General features: G+C 36.7%; 1 protein-coding gene across 1 annotated transcript in view; it reads left to right on the top strand.

Moving 5' to 3' along the window:
- Positions 1-13,870, top strand: part of iqgap2 (IQ motif containing GTPase activating protein 2) — a 44,700-nt gene extending 30,830 nt beyond the window's left edge. Inside the window, exons 18-38 of the mRNA XM_028456547.1 lie at positions 311-453; positions 571-741; positions 829-912; positions 1,150-1,221; positions 1,321-1,390; positions 1,582-1,790; positions 1,988-2,140; positions 2,242-2,405; positions 2,537-2,761; positions 2,924-3,064; positions 5,508-5,592; positions 5,675-5,907; positions 6,047-6,179; positions 8,148-8,250; positions 8,331-8,472; positions 10,182-10,269; positions 10,393-10,605; positions 10,677-10,837; positions 10,953-11,096; positions 11,832-11,940; positions 13,389-13,870. Of these exons, the coding sequence (XP_028312348.1) occupies positions 311-453; positions 571-741; positions 829-912; positions 1,150-1,221; positions 1,321-1,390; positions 1,582-1,790; positions 1,988-2,140; positions 2,242-2,405; positions 2,537-2,761; positions 2,924-3,064; positions 5,508-5,592; positions 5,675-5,907; positions 6,047-6,179; positions 8,148-8,250; positions 8,331-8,472; positions 10,182-10,269; positions 10,393-10,605; positions 10,677-10,837; positions 10,953-11,096; positions 11,832-11,940; positions 13,389-13,502 (2,957 nt within the window). The 3' untranslated portion in view covers positions 13,503-13,870. The remainder of the gene's footprint in view (positions 1-310; positions 454-570; positions 742-828; positions 913-1,149; positions 1,222-1,320; positions 1,391-1,581; positions 1,791-1,987; positions 2,141-2,241; positions 2,406-2,536; positions 2,762-2,923; positions 3,065-5,507; positions 5,593-5,674; positions 5,908-6,046; positions 6,180-8,147; positions 8,251-8,330; positions 8,473-10,181; positions 10,270-10,392; positions 10,606-10,676; positions 10,838-10,952; positions 11,097-11,831; positions 11,941-13,388) is intronic.
- Positions 13,871-17,096: the final 3,226 nt, after the last annotated feature.

Raw genomic sequence — 17,096 nt, 5'->3', positions numbered from 1 at the left:
ATAAATAAAATAAACAGATATAAAAAAGTAAAATAAAGCTTACTAACATCACACATACTAAACTGCAGAAAAAGTAAGGAGAACTAATAACACCTTCAACTAACTGGATGTTTTTTAGGTAAATCAAACTCCCAACAAACTTAAAATAAATTATTACCAAAAAAATAAATAATTCGTTTTATGATATTGCGATAATATCACAAATGCAATTAATCGTTCAGCCTTAAAATATATAAATATATATTTATTTATTTATTTATTTTTAAAGAATGACTATAAGTCTATAAAGAAGAGTCTTGTGTTCCTCCAGGCAGCACTGATGGTGTGTGGGTGAAGCACAGCATTAAAGACAGGTATGATTTCTACTATAACCTGGAGACTGGCCACAGCACCTGGGAGGAGCCTGAAGGATGTGAACGCAATTGTGGACACCTCAGTAAGGAGGACATTCAGGTACTACTTCTCAATATTGAGACTAGTCTCAGCGATGAAATCTTTTAATATTAACTATTTGTTTCATCATATTTCTCTGAGATGATGAATAATGAACCATATTTGGATCATCTGCAGGGCGTTGTCAGCAGTGTGACTGCAGAGTATAACAGGGAGCAGATGTGGCTGGCCAATGAGTTCTTGGTGACCCAGTTGCAGGCGAGGATCAGAGGCTACCTGGTCAGGAAGAAGCGCGCCCAGAGAATGGAGTACCTACATCAGCAAGAGCCGCATATAGTCAAATTACAGGTTTCATCCAGTTGTTATATGATACGTGGAGGTGGTCTTAATAAGCAAATAACTAACAAACCTTTCTGTTTTTTCCCTTATTCACAGGCCTGTTGGAAAGGTTACAAACAGAGGAAAATGTACAAAGTCAGGATGAATTTGCTTCAGGAAAATGTTGGGTCAATTGTGAAGGTAAACAATTTATACATGTAGCAGTCTGAAAGGTAAAAAAGTAAACATTTTTATGTACAGCTAATATATATGTTTTAATTTAATTATTTATATATATATATCATGTGGCACCATGTGCCAAGTTTTTATTTTGATCATTGTTATTGTTGCTACAAGAGTGAGGAGCCAAAGCCCAATCATTTTACTCTTGTGTACATGTGAATCTTGAAGTCTCACGTAACTCATTGTTGTTTGCAGATCCAGTCTTTAGTGAAAATGTGGGACGCCAAACGTAAATACAAACAGAGGCTGCAGTACTTCAGAAACCATGTGAGTAACAATAAATCAGCCTAACAGATTGATATGCTGTTAATGTGTGTGTATTCTGTCCTGACGAGATAGATAACACACTTATGGATTTGTTTTTAGGAAAAAGAAATAGTCAAAATTCAGGCTTTTCTGAAGGCCAATAAAGCCAGGGATGACTACAGGACCCTGAGTGAGTCATTATTAAGCCTCATATCTACTTAAATGCTTAAATTTGTGTCTTAAGCATCTTTGCATAGAGGTCAAGATAACTTTTATGTCTTGTTTTTGTGTGTTTTTAAAATACATTTTTTGGTTATGATGTAAATAAAATCTGTAGATATAAAATGTTTCCACTTATTTTCAAAATGCCTGTCCTTCCAGCTGGCGCGTCAGATCCGCCTCTTTCGGTGGTACGTAAGTTTGTCCACCTGCTGGAGCAGAGTCCACTGGATCTACAGGAAGAGCAGGAAGTGACGCGACTTCGAGAGGAAGTGGTCACAAAAATCCGCTCCAATCAGCAGATGGAAAAAGACCTGAACCTGATGGATATAAAGATTGGACTGTTGGTGAAGAACAGGATCACTTTGCAGGTTTGCAAGAGCTGGCTGCATTTTAGATTGGTTCAAAATAAACTGGCACAATGCCAATATAGCTTTACATCAATTGTATTTATCTATAAGGTTGGATTAGTGGAGGTTTCTTGAAAAATAAGTCAAAAAAAGAGCCAACAAACATGTTGTTTTTTGTTTTTTTTCCCCCCTTTTTTGTAATTCCTTTCATGAAACAGGATGTTGTGTCCCATAACAAGAAAATGAAAAACAAGAAAAACAAGGGGAGTAAAGACGATCTGTCTGAGGGGGATAAACTGGGTATTAAAGGCTTAAACAAAGGCAAAAGAAGAAAACTGGAGGCCTACCAGCATCTCTTTTACCTGCTACAGGTAAAGCTCATAAACATACTGTATCTTCATCTTCATTAACTTATTCTGGCATTTTCACAATGTTGTTTACTGTGCTTTGTGTCTTCGATGCTGCTCTGCAGACAAACCCGTCCTACCTGGCTAAGCTTATCTTCCAGATGCCACAGAATAAGTCCACCAAGTTTATGGACACTGTGATTTTCACCTTATACAACTATGCCTCCAACCAAAGAGAAGAATACCTGCTGCTCAAACTTTTCAAGACTGCTCTGGAGGAAGAAATCAAGTGAGGGCTACATTTGTGATATTAACCAGTTATCGCACTCTGAAAATGAAAATGTACCCCTTGAATGCATGATTTTGCCTTGGACGAATTCTTGTGGTGATCTTTGGCATCGTGTTCTCAATGCGTCTCAGCTCTAAGGTGGACCAGATCCAGGACATCGTGACTGGCAACCCAACAGTCATTAAGATGATGGTGAGTTTTCACAGAGGTGCACGTGGAAACAACACCCTGAGGCAGTTGCTGGCTCCTGTGGTCAAGGACATCATGGACAACAAGACTTTAGGCATCAACACCAACCCAGTAGACATGTACAAAGCCTGGGTCAACCAGCTGGAGACGGCAACTGGAGAGGCCAGGTAACCAGGAACACAGGTGGGAATATTCCATCAATAAGTATTGGTTGGTCACTAGATGGGGATGGGTGTCAGATGAGGTGTGTGTGTGGTTGAAAAACATATTCTTCATTTTGGAATCCTGCTTTTTACAATTTCTGTTGTGTTGTTTTTCTGCTGTTTCAGCAAGCTGCCTTATGAAGTGACGCCAGAGCAGGCCATGTCACATGAGGAAGTCCGCACCCGGCTGCAGACTTCCAGCGAAGCACTGCGAGCTACCACAGATAAGGTGCTGAACTCCATTGTGTCCTCGCTGGATAACATCCCGTAAGTTTCAGCACCTGGCACAAGGTTCATGTTTTGTTTATGCTTCCTGTGCACTTCTGTAACGAACATTGGTGCGTGTTAACGTGTTTGTTTGTTCTTGGTTTGGTATTTACATTCATCCTACCCTTTAAATCAGTGGTTCCCAAACTGCATTAGCTTACCATTGGTATTAGCATTTGCCTAGCAATAGCATTAACCTAGCATCAGCATTAGCCTAGCAATAATTTTGATGTAGTATTAGCTTTAGCCTAGCATTCGCATTAACCCGGCATTAACCTAGCAATAGCATTAACATTAACAAAGCAATAGCATTAGCCGAGTATTAACATTGACCTAGCATTAGCATTATCCTAGCAATAGCGTTTGCCTAGCATTAGGGCATTAATCTAGCGTTAACATTAACTGTTCTATTTATATTCTAGTTTCCAATGTTGTTGGTGTTTTTCATTTTCATTCATGTACCCCTATGACAATTTGCGTACCCCTGGGGGTACCTGTACCCCACTTTGAATGAATAATTGCTTACATCCATACCATCTTCAATGCTCCCAATGTTGTCAGATCTCATTACATAAACACAATAGGGTCTAGTTAGTAGTTAGTAGAGCTGGGTGATATCGACCAAAATGGCGATGTAGGATATAAATCACATTAATTATAATTCAAATGAAGTCTCACCAGAAAGACAATTCTGGGTTAAATTTGCTGATTGAAAAATGCCCCACAGACACATGCATTAACAAACAAGCTGCACATTATGTGTCACTTTTGGCTTTTTCTCCTCTAAGGGACAGCACGTGTGAGTGAGTTCTGTAGTGTGCTTTTCATGCTGTTATGTTCCATGTTTGCGTATGCTGTCAGTGGTCAACACTACATGTAGTACAACATGTTTTATTATTGCAATGAAAAAATACATGTATTTTATTGCTTGATGGTGATCATCAGCAGCCTTCCCTGAGGAAGGGCAAGTTAAACTTGATTTGAGGGAACGGCATTAAAAGTTAAGCTAATTATTAGTTATTTATTCATAACTAGACTGTGACTAATTAAAAAAAAGTACATGTGAACAAAAACTGAATCCAAACCCATTTATATTTTCGTAGACTAATAAAAACTGAACCATAATTTCATTTTATGGGACGAAATATGATCATGTGGTCTTACACATTTATCACATCAAATCTGTCTGTGTATTTACAAATATTAATACCATCCCTTATCGAGTTCATAAATGGTTTAATTTAATTTTTTTTTTAAAAATGCATAAACTTATATTTTATATCTGAAATAGTAAAATAAACACTAATGTAAGGGTGAGTGTGACACAGGAAAGTGGAAGAAAGAAAAGAAAAATTGCGTTATAGACAAAAAGTAAAAGAAACAGACAAAAAAGCTAGAGAAAGGGAGAAACTCAGACGATAGCATCAGAAAGAGACGAGTGAGACAAAAAATATGGAACAAATGACTCTCAGACCAAAAAAAAGCATTTAATCCAGAAGGACAGACTCATCTGTTTCTTATTCCCACCGGTAGCACTGAGAACCAGTCTGAAACTGAGGCACATATTAAAAATGTCGATGTGAAATGATATTATAAGACTAACATAAAGATTCTAAACCAACATGCCCACTCAAATATGAAGCGAGATTGCTGTAAATAAGCTGTCCCAGTATAACCAGTCCACCAGGATTCCTGAGCCACACATTTACTGCCCAACAACGTGCCCATGAATGTTCCCTCAGTTACATGGATTTAAAAAAATAATTGTCAGTTTATATCAATTTATTATACATGTTATATCATTATTTATGAATAAAATCCTGGCAGGACAAGCTGGAGCTCAGTCCTCATCAAAAAAGAAGTAACAACGTTGAAAATAAGAGGGAATTAAATGTATTTTCTCTTAATATAAAATAAAACACAGCCCTTTTTTATTTTATAAATGGCAGAACATGGTGCCAACAGTAATATGTTCATTTATATATTGCAACAATAAATATTGTCCAAAAAATGAATTGGTATTGTACAGAATTAATTTGGTTTGATCGTCAGTTATTGATCTCGTGGAGGTTGATATAACTACAAAGCTATACTTAAATATACATTTCACAAAATGATTAGATATTCTAATTTTCTGGACCTTTGCATCAAGAAATGTTCACATACGAGACCTTCTTGAAATTTAGTTGAATATTACTGCCCTAAACCCACAATTGACTAATAACTGATTATTACTATCTGTTCATTACAGTTTTGTCATTATTATGGTGTGTTTTTGTTACTAATTTGTCAACAATCTCTAAAGTGACACACACACAGTGCCCTGGGGTTTCAATGCACTGCTAGATGGACTTGCTAATAGATCCATTGTTGTACATACAGCATGTGACTGCATGTCTGTATGTTATATGTTGTCATTTCATGCGTTTTATTTTGCATGTAGTTATGGCATGAGGTACATAGCAAAAGTTCTGAAGAACAGCCTGCATAAAAAGTTTCCAGATGCGTCAGAAGATGAGCTGCTGAAGGTATAATAAAGTTATTTACCGCCCCGTCTGCATTTTGGCAAATATGATATATATTTAATTATTATTATTTTTTAAATTTCAGATTGTAGGAAACCTGCTTTATTACCGCTACATGAACCCGGCCATCGTTGCTCCTGACGGCTTTGACATCATTGACGTGTCTGCTGGAGGGCAGCTCCACCAAGACCAGCGTCGCAACCTGGGGTCTGTGGCCAAGATGCTGCAGCACGCTGCTGCCAACAAGCTGTTTGAGGGCGAGAATGCACACATGACTCCACTGAACAGCTACATATCTCAGACCTATGAGAAGTTCAGGTACATGTCATGAAATCACCAAGTTTAACATGTATGTAAGATGCTTTAGCTTTTTAGATTGATAATCATGTATAGTCGTACATTTTTTTTATGGTGATATTTTTTTCGTAATGCCGTCACTGCTTTGTTTCCTCCTCAGGTTATTTTTCCAGTCGGCTTGTGACGTTCCTGAGCCTGAGGAGAAATTTAACATTGATGAGTACTCAGACATGGTGACCCTGAGCAAACCTGTCATCTACATCTCAATAGAAGAAATCATCAACACACACTCAGTAAGTCCAACGACGACCAAGTTTACACACATTTTATGGATTTATGGTCATTTATTTTAAGTGACAGTAATAAGACTGACTAATTAAAAACAATACATGTGAACGAAAGCTATATATTTTCATCAGCTGTTAAATACTAAACTATAATTTTGTCACATGGGACAAAATCTAATCAGAAGTCATGTGATCATGTGGTTGATCACATCACCTCTGTCTGTGTGTATTTACAAACATTAATACCATCCCATATTAGGCTGATAAATGGTAATTGAATCTTTAAAAAATGTATAAACTCTCATGCTGTATATCTATATCTGTGACCATTTTAGTCAATTAAAAACTGGATTAACACTGCAATAGTCCTACATTTTGACTAAAGCTAAGTTGCATTTTAGTGAAAAGACTACGACTAAATCTAAATTCAAATTTGTCTGTTCAAATTAACTCTGCAAATCATGAATAGAAATGCAACCTCCTCAGATCATGATTGAAAAATAATACTCATTTGTCATTGTCCTGTTTGCTCTGTTGTAGACTTACAGTATTCTTTTTCTGTTTCTGGATTTCTATATTCTGTACTATATTTAGTACATTATATAGGCTATACTGTACTATATGTACTATGTTTAGTACAGTATATAGATGATACTGTACTATATGTACTATATTTAGTGCAGTATATAGGTGTTACTGTACTATATGTACTATATTTAGTGCAGTATATAGGCTATGCTGTACTATATTTAGTACAGTATATAGGCTATACTGTACTATATGTACTATATTTAGTACATTATATAGGCTATACTGTACTATATGTACTATATTTAGTACATTATATAGGCTATACTGTACTATATGTACTATATTTAGTGCAGTATATAGGCTATACTGTACTATATTTAGTGCAGTATATAGGCTATACTGTACTATATGTACTATATTTGGTGCAGTATATAGGCTATACTGTACTATATGTACTATATTTAGTGCAGTATATAGGTGATACTGTACTATATTTAGTACAGTATATAGCTATACTGTACTATATGTACTATATTTAGTGCAGTATATAGGCTATACTGTACTATATGTACTATATTTAGTGCAGTATATAGGTGTTACTGTACTATATTTAGTACAGTATATAGGCTATACTGTTCAATATTTAGTACAGTATATAGCTATACTGTTCCATATTTAGTACAGTATATAGGCTATACTGTTCAATATTTAGTATAGTATATAGGCTATACTGTTCTATATTTAGTACAGTATATAGGTGATACTGTACTATATTTAGTACAGTATATAGGTGATACTGTACTATATTTAGTACAGTATATATGTGATACAGCTGTACTATATTTAGTACATTATATAGGCTATACTGTACTATATTTAGTACGGTATATATGTGATACTGTATATAATTAGTACGGTATATAGGCAGCAGATGGGCTCATATCTTTTTTATTTCACCAACACAATAAAAAAAACATTATTTTCCCCTTAATCTAATTCAGAACTGAAAGACAAAGGATAAAGTCATGGAAATGTACAGTCAGTAATAAAAAAAAAGTCATGTGTGTGACATCATTTCCTGCCCCTTCACTGTCTCATATCTTTCTCCCACAGCAGCTCTATCTGTTTCTTCCAGCTTCCTGTTTTCCTTCTTTATGTGAACATTATCTACTTCCTTTGAAAGTGCAAAATATCCATGACATCAGTGCTTACAACTGTTCTTTTCACTCAGCACAGAGAAAAATGATGCTCAGCAGATGTTCACAGTTTTTCTTTTCCACACTTTGACAGTTTGTAAAAGAAAAACAATGCAGATGGTTTCATAAACACACAAATCATAGTCTATACCTCATACAAATAAGAGACTTCATTTGATGAACTGATAAATTGCCGGGGCAGTTGTGGGAATCCTGTCAATGACAGAGCACATCTGTATTTGTTCAGCTGCTGCTGGAACATCTGGCTGCCATCTCTCCAGACACAAAGGACTTGTTGCATGAGCTGCTGCAGGACCTGGGAGACGTCCCTGAAGTGGAAGCGCTGTTAGGTAACGTTCTGTTTTCAATCGTTCTCCTTATTTCAGGTAACGTGGTAGTTATTTATCAAAGTGCGCTTCTTTTATTGAAGGCGAAGGAGTTGCAGATCCAAGCGACCCAAACGTTGAGAGCGCTCTGAGTCAACTGGCAAAGACGGAGATCTCCCTCACTCTAACCAGCAAGTTTGAGCTGCTGGAAGGAGACGACAAAGACTTGAAGACTCTCCTAACTAAGTGAGTTCAACAATAGAGTATGTGGAGATAAAGGTTGATCACAGAATTAGCTGGTTTTAGTTGAGTTTTTATTCTAATCATCAGGCTGTTTTCACCACATTAATTACAACTAGCATTTATCTATTTAAACCATATACTGTAATGTCCTTTTGGTGCTTTGTCAAGTTTTACGTTCTAGAAGGTGATTTTGGTTTGGCCAGTAGGTAGTAGTGAAATGTGAGTCATTATAACCCAGGAGGGTCTCTAAAATACTTTGTTTATATTCTCTATGTAAAGCAGAACGGCTGGGATTCAGGGTCCTATTGAGCTTTTGATGAAATGAAATGATGAATCACAAACACACCCGTCATAAATCAAAAAGTCCTAATTGCAACAATACAACTATAACCTTGTGTCATTGAGCTTCTGAAATGTCGCCACAAAATGTAAGAAAAAGTGAAACACCTTCAAATTCCAAAAGTGTCACGTTATGCTCTGTTTTATTTGTTGTAGTTGGAGACTTGTGACCTCAAATGGAGCCTTTAATAAAGATGTATCAATATCACTAGCAGTGTTTCATTTTATCACACTTTGCGCGCCTCAGGGGACCGACTGTATGTAACCATTAGCATCTGATTAGCATCTCCGCTATAATGTTAATAATGAATGATTATTATTATTATAATTATTAATAAAGGCCAGCTCTATCTATTGTGCTGTCATTCAGCAGATTAAACAAAAATGACTTTTTTTTTTATATAGAAAGTTTTAGTTTAGGTTCAACAAAATCAACAAGCGATTGTTTTAATATTACACATTGAAGCATATGAATTATTTACTAGCATACTTTGCACAAGGACAACCCGAGTGCTACTCGGACTAAAAAAACTTTTTTTTAAATAATTAATTACAAATCTGAGCGTAATTACTCATGGTTACGTCTGTTGATTTGAACAGCACACCAAATCATCAAGTCATTGCACAGAAATTGTGTTAATTATGAAACGGTTACATTTTTTAAGGTGAAATGTGTAATTATTTAAAAATGACCACGCTCTGTCATTTAATTAGATTCACAAAGAATCCGACTTATAGATTTAGAATTTTCTAGAGTCAATAGTAGAGAACTGCAGAATACATTTGAACCTCGAACATTCAAATTGATTCAGACAAACCTACATTACTGGAAGAAAGAGCAGATTTTCTCAACTATCACAGTTATTATAATAATAATAATTATTATTACAACATATCAATATTCCTGTAATTATTCACAGTCTGTAAGTGTTTATGCACAGGCATCTGCATAGTGATGTTCTGTAAAACAACCAAACCAACAATAGAATTATTCCTAATGTTCCTCGCTGCTGTTGTTCTGTTTTTGGGGTTTTTTTCAATGTCGTTTAAGATTCTCATTATTTTCCTAATGTTTCCCTGTCGTGCATTGCACAAGTTTTGAAAAAAATAATTTCATAAATTAATGTTTTAAAAAAAAGAAAGCAAAAACTTAACCCGATAATATTTGTAGACCTCGTATTTATGTTGAGTTTAATAGATTTATGGTTTAGATACAAACACTTGTGTGTGGAATAATTTGTTTTCATTAAAGGTGGTTTTGATGAATGAGTGCAAGGATTATTGCAACTGTGTGGACATGACTGAATACGACTGAATAAGTTTTTATTTCTGTGATCAGCCAACAATACTTTGTTGACATTTTTCTGCTTCAGGACAAAAAAGCTTGTTGTGGATGTGATTCGAATCCAACATGGAGAGACTTTACCTCAAATCCTTGAAACTCCAGTGACTGAACTACAGGTGACATATCCTGACATTACACGTTATCAACATTTAATTTAACATTTACCGTACATATCATGTGATTTTTGCTTATAATGATGCGACTGTATGTTCCCATCATACACGGCTTCCCCCCTAAAGGAGTCGGAGCACTCCATGGTTGTGAAACGCAGGGCGGTCCAGGATGCTCAGACACCAGAGGGTTTGAAGAGCAGCCCTGCGGTGCTGGAGGACAGCCAGCTGCCCATCGAGCAGAAGAAGAGGAAAATCGTGAGGAACCTGCGTAACCTGGAGCAGGCCGGCCTCGTCACTTCCAGCAACAAATTCCAGGACGTCATCAATGACATTTCAAAGGTTCCTATAAAGGTTCCTCATCTACACGACTGCACTGCAAGACCAGCTAAAACTGATGTGTTTATCAACAGGACATTCGATACCAAAGACGCTACAGACAGAGAAGAAAGGCCGAGCTCGTGAAGCTCCAACAGACTCTGACAGCCCTCAACTCAAAGACGGATTTCTACCAGGACCAAATGAATTACTACGATACCTACATCAAGACCTGCCTGGACAACCTCAACAGGAAGTCAGTCACAGACTCACCTCCTCCACACTGTTAGATTGGAAAGAAATCAAATCAAATAACTACTAATGTCTTTGGTGTGAGTTAGTTTAAAGTAGGACTGCTTTGATGTGTCTAGGAACTCACGGCGTTCAATCAAAGTGGACAGTAAGGGAGAAGAAAAAGGCAGTAAGAAGTGGAAACCTCAGTCGCTAAAGTACACGGCCGCCAGGCTGCATGAGAAGGGAGTCGTCCTGGAGATAGAAGGTCTTCAGACAAACCAGTGAGTCCAGCTGACACACACACACACACTCTATCTTAAGGCTTCAGAGGTACTGCACGCCTTTGCTCACACTAGACGTAGCTCTAATATCTGTTGTGATATGCACGTTGGTTTTAGGGTGCTTCACATCTTCAATAACTGTAAATAACACTTAAAGAGTATCTAAACCCTGAGGATTTGGCTGGAGTGAGTTTAAGCTGGAAATTACAAAAAATTTGTCTTGATTATGGGCGGGGCTCCTGGCGCAGTTAAGACACACCCAGACTATACTTTAAAATCTCCAAAGAACATTCTATGCTATGTGAACTACCTACTCAACAATCACTATACTCTCAATCCAACCCACTCACCACTGATAGTTTCCACAGGTGCTAGTTTTATTGGAGGGGCGGGGCTAACAGTGGTGGTTTGTGATGTAAGAAGCCTCCAAAACATCACAAACATCGATTCTCAGCCAATAGCAATATGTGATTGTAATAGCCTGGTTTCAAACCATAAAGAGCAGTCACTCTGACATATTTTGTTGTAAAACTGTTAAATTCTTACAAATACTAAAATGTCAAGAGTTGGACAAGGATCAATCAACAACACTCATTTAGGGTAAAGGTTAGGGTTACTCTTTAAAGGCCTCAAACGAGAAGCCCAGAAGTATAATAAAGAGATTAGTGAAGCAACTGCTCTCATGAACTTTGATTTTAGATTTGACTTTCTTCTTTTCTTCTTCCCCTATCACAGGTTCAAAAATGTCATGTTTGACATTTCACCCACTGAGGAAGTCGGCGATTTTGTGGTCAAAGCCAAATTCATGGGGGTCGAAATGGAGAAAGTTCAGCTTCATTTCCAGGTAGAAACTCAGATTCAGCTCTTGTGGGAAAACCAGTCTTTGAGAAATCCAGTTAAAGTTTCAGTTCAGCTCCTAAAAAGACCAAGTGGTGAGAAACACACAATCACAATGGCTCCTGTTTTAATTGCTGCGTAGCCTGCACGGCGCATCGAGAGGTCGAGGTGTGTAAATGATCAAGGTGTGGTCAGGAGGTGTGTGGGCGGGGTTTCTTTGTGCTCAGGATTGTACCCACCTCATCCAGCTGGATCAAACCTCATTATTCAGGGCCATGGTTCAGAAAGATAAACATGCCACTGTGTGTGCATTGGCTGTGTGTACATTGGCTGTGTGCGCCGTGCACCTGAGGTGGTCACACTGTGGAGCTCATGGTGCCTGTAATGTTGACTCTCAATCAATAATCACAGCCACACACACACACATGCACTGCTCCATGCACTACTACACACTAGCATTGTGTCTGCAATCTGCAATGGACCCTGCCCGTGTTGTAAAACACCTTCCATGGAGCAAAGTGGACTGAGCTGCAAAATTTCTACACCACGCCGGATTCTTAAGAGACACGTCTAACAGTGAGGGAAGCAAAGCACTAGTCTGACAAACCAGGTGTTGAGAACAAAACAACTTTAACAACCTTTAATGCCAAAATAGGCGGCATGTGTGTGTGCACAGAGAGCGGAGGAACATTAAATACCATAGTCAAGAGAAGCCTCAGAGTTTAGAATCAACCAACAATGACATCAGAACAGACAAGACTCATGAAGTCAGATTCTAATCAGGCTGTAGGGGGTTCAGGTGAAAAGCAAAACTTGAAAAAAATGTATTGAAGTGAAAAAACAGTGACGTTCTTGAAGGATTTCTCCTGTGACCACCGTGCTTAAGCCATTGTCTCTAGTATTAATACTGCCATTTAGTGGCTAGATGAGGTATTGCTGTAAATAAACCAGTGTCCAATGTGGCTCACAGGTCGTTTTGCTGTAAATAATGAAAGGACGGATCATTCAGTAAAACTGTGACTGAATGTCTGCAAGTATGCAGACGCTTTCTGATCTATAGCAATGGTAACTGAAATCTGTAAGTGGTTGAGACAGTTTTTAACTACATAAAAGCTGACATTACGCTGTCAGCTTATGCCACCTGTCATTAGCATGAATAAGATGTCATGAAGGCTGTCATTAAGTGTTGTTCATTACCCTTAAACCTTAACCTTAACCCTAACCCCACTAGATCCTTCCACCAAACCCCAAAAATGCCAACATAGCTCCAAATGTATCATAATTTAGCTAACGACACTTAATGACAGCCTTCTTATTCATGCAGTAGTAAGAGGTGAAGAGCTCGTCTGTATCGATAGAAATCTGTTCAAACATATTTTAAAGTATTGACTGAATGAACTGATGTGGTTTCCTGCTGCAGTGCTGAGTGTGTCCTGATCTTGTTTTGTTGTGCAGGATCTCCTCCAGCTGCAGTACGAAGGTGTAGCCGTCATGAAGATGTTTGACAAAGCCAAAGTAAACGTCAATTTACTCATCTTCCTCCTGAACAAGAAGTTCTACGGGAAGTAACCCGTCTAGGAACCAAGATGGAGGAAGCAGTGGTGCCTTCTGACAGTGTTGTGAATCACTGAATCACAACAGCTGTTTGGTTCAGCTGATGATCACAGCCCAAGTAATGTGTTCACCTTCACTATCTGTGTGTTTCATTGTATGTTCTGATTGTAAATGTATTTTTAAGTAAATTAATTGTAATGATTTAATATGTGGGGCACTTTGTGTTTTATGGACGTGTGTTCAGTCACACCACATTATGAAACACTGTAGTTCACCAGTGCCTTTTAATGAAAGTCTTTAAAATATGTTTTAATGAATAAAGCAATTAAAGCAAAGCTGATGTACTTCTATGTGAGTATTAAACCTCGAGTACGGGAACATTTCCCCTCCGTTCTTCTTCCTTTTCATCATGTTTGTGTGAACACTGAGGTCACAGTGATATTATTGTTTAACGCTACACAATCCACTCCTGCTGCGACAGCTGGACCATTGGTTTGTCCTGTTTACGCTGCAAAGTTCAGCAGTTGAGGCTCACGTGGGCCCAGTGAACTCCTCGGGAGGTTATTGAAAAAATGAAGAATAAATAAGTGCAATTGAATTCCAATATTTCCTGGGATCTACAGTATATACAGGAATCAGTTCCAGCCATGGGTTGGACTGGGACCATTATTCAGACCTGGCATTTTCTGTCCAGACCAGCCCACTACATTATTAGTGACACCATGTAGAAGTTATTAGGTCAGTGATTCTCAACATGTGGCTGTTTTATTTACCCAGAAAACCTTTAAAGGGGGGAAACTTTTATCCCCTTTTCACCTATTTCTTTTGGCCATTTTGCAACTTCCTTTGTCCATTTTTTGCCCCTTTTCAAAAAGTTCAAACACTTTTTTCAGATTTTAGCTCCTTTTTCCAATAAATATCCCTTTTTTACTATTTTTTTTGTCAATTTTTGCAAATTCTTTTTGACACTTTTATCCAATTTTTGTCCTTCCTCTGATTCTTTTGGCCACATTTCATCCAAATGAACTAACTTTTGCCAAATAAATACCAAATTGTTTAATTTTTTTTTTTTTGTTGCACATTTTTGCCCTTTTTCACTATTGTTTGCCTCATTTTTGCTCATTTAAGCTACTCCTTGCTATTACATATTACCTAGTTCCTCTTTGTTTGCCCATTTTCTGGCCACTCTTGACTGCTTTTGACCCATTTTACTCACTTTTGACTCTTTTCTTGCCACTTTTGGGCCATTTTTGGCCACTGGGACGATGCCCAGTGGTGGTTCCATCATCGCTGCAGGGAGGAGACACATTCTCTGAGGCAGTCAAAAATTCTAGATCACAGAACGACTCTGACTGTTGAAACAGGTGTTGGAGATCATCACACAAGTCATAATGTCTCCAAAGTGTCAAATCCAGCCTATCGGAGCATCCAGTCAGACCCTTAGCATGAAATATGTACAAGTTAAACACTCAAGGAATGCATTAACCATTTAATAAAAGAGCCTCTTATATTTGTTTTTTTATTACTTTTTTAATGTAAACTTAATGAACTTCAGATTGCCGAAATGATATTTTTCTATCCTGGCCCATTTGAAAATAAATCAAGTCGTATGTGGCCCCGGGCCACTGTCCGACATGCTTACTGATAATTCAAATGAACATAAACATTTGCAAAATGGTTCATCATTAAAGTTTTGTTTTGTTGCTGTGTGTGTAAAATATACAGTATTTAGGGGCCAGACAGCTCATACTGGTGGGAATCTGTTGTTTATCCTGCGTGTTCCTTTTTTCCTTCCTTCTGAGGAGATCCTACTTCCCATGCGTGAACTATCACTAAACTATGCACAAAGGTCCAGTCCCATGTCATATTGCCTCAGCTACAAAAACAGGCCAATCGCCCCAAGGGTGGTGCTACAGCAAGCCTCTAATGTTAAAAATATAGAACATTTACAACAAATCAACCATATGTGCTACAGATTTTCCACTTATTGCAAAATGTAGCTCCAACACGGAGGAAATGTTTGTACATTTTGTAGAGCACATCATTCTGTTTTGTTTTGTTTATTGTTCAAAAACTGTAAAGCTTCGAGTGCATCATGTTGTTTGACTTATTGCTCAATGCATTTTAATTTGTTCTTTTTTTTATATAATTAAAAAAATAAAAATAAAAAATGGAATCATGGTAGATGTTGTTTGAAAAATGCCATATCGAAAACTACATTTTTACTGCATTTTGAATTTTGCTCTCATGCAAACAATTGAAGTAAATAAAAAAAAAAAAAAATAATTATTAGACATTACATTTATGGAACCAATACATCTTTATTAAAAAGAAATGACCAAATTTCAAAGCAGTCTAAAAGCAACTTCTGTATTTTTGGATTTTTGTCTTAATTACTGAATTTTTGCCAGCCATTTGAAATCAGCATTTAAACGCTAGCAGCTGCTGCCTTTTAGTCTATTTAGTAAAGCTGTAAGTAATATTTCCATGTGCTAATTGTGAGTTCAAGCCTCAGCACATGTAACATCCATTTTTGGCTAAAACTGCCTATAATTTGAATTAGATCACTGTTTTGTGACATTGTAATGGTTCCATTAGATTTAAAGTAATGTTATGTGTGTCTTTCACTGCTTAATGTAGTGACTTTTATACGATTTCCTTTTGAATTCTCCCAAAGACACACGACCCTCCCTGTGCACGTGTGCTGATCTCTTTTCACAGCGTTGTTTACTCTGGACTCTCCTTGTTGTCAGGACACAGCTCTGAAACAAACACATCATCAAATACATTATGTACAGGACATTTATACGATTTGGTCAAACAAATTATCAGCCATATTTAGTGAAAGCAACAATTGGGCAAAAACATTCCTATTTCAATAAAAGTGTAAAAGTACTGACTTTTAAAATATGAGTTCAGGCTTTCAAACAAACTCACTAAAAGCAGAAAATCTATCACTGAGCAAATAATACTGTAAAATTCACACCTGAGGAAAATACAATTTAAATAACATGAATATTAATGTTCTTTCCTTGAAGGCATTATAATGACAATTTACATACAGCATCTTTAAAATACTTTTAACACTGGGGTCAAAACAAAAATGACTTTTGACAATTATATATATTTTTAAAAAATACAAGGAATACTATGGCCCCATGGGAGCCTGATGTAAAAACTATTTTGAACATTTTGCTCACTTTTCTTTCATTTCAGACAGAAATTCAATCAGCATTTTCTATATTTTAATTGTTAAAAATGTGTAAATGTGAAAAATAAATGCTAAATGTAAATACTAAATCTAAATGTGAATCTTATATTTATATCTAAATCTAAATGTTAAATCGGTCGCCAAGTGTAAAGTTAAATGTTTAGAAATTATACAAATATTTTAAATTTCATTTCATGATTTACATTTAACATTTAGATTTAACTTGTACATTTAGATTTACATTTGACATGTAGATTTAGATTTATCATTTAGATTTACATTTAACATTTAGTTTAATCATTTAGATTTAACTTGTATTTAAGTTGTACATTTAGATTTAACATTTAGATTTACATTCAACATTTAGTTTAATCATTTAGATTTAACTTGTACATTTA

This window comes from Gouania willdenowi, chromosome 9 (assembly GCF_900634775.1).
Source record: "Gouania willdenowi chromosome 9, fGouWil2.1, whole genome shotgun sequence".
NCBI classification, from domain to species: domain Eukaryota; kingdom Metazoa; phylum Chordata; class Actinopteri; order Blenniiformes; family Gobiesocidae; genus Gouania; species Gouania willdenowi.
The sequence above is the reverse complement of the archived record's forward strand: the minus strand, read 5'-3'. Positions and strand labels throughout refer to the sequence as shown.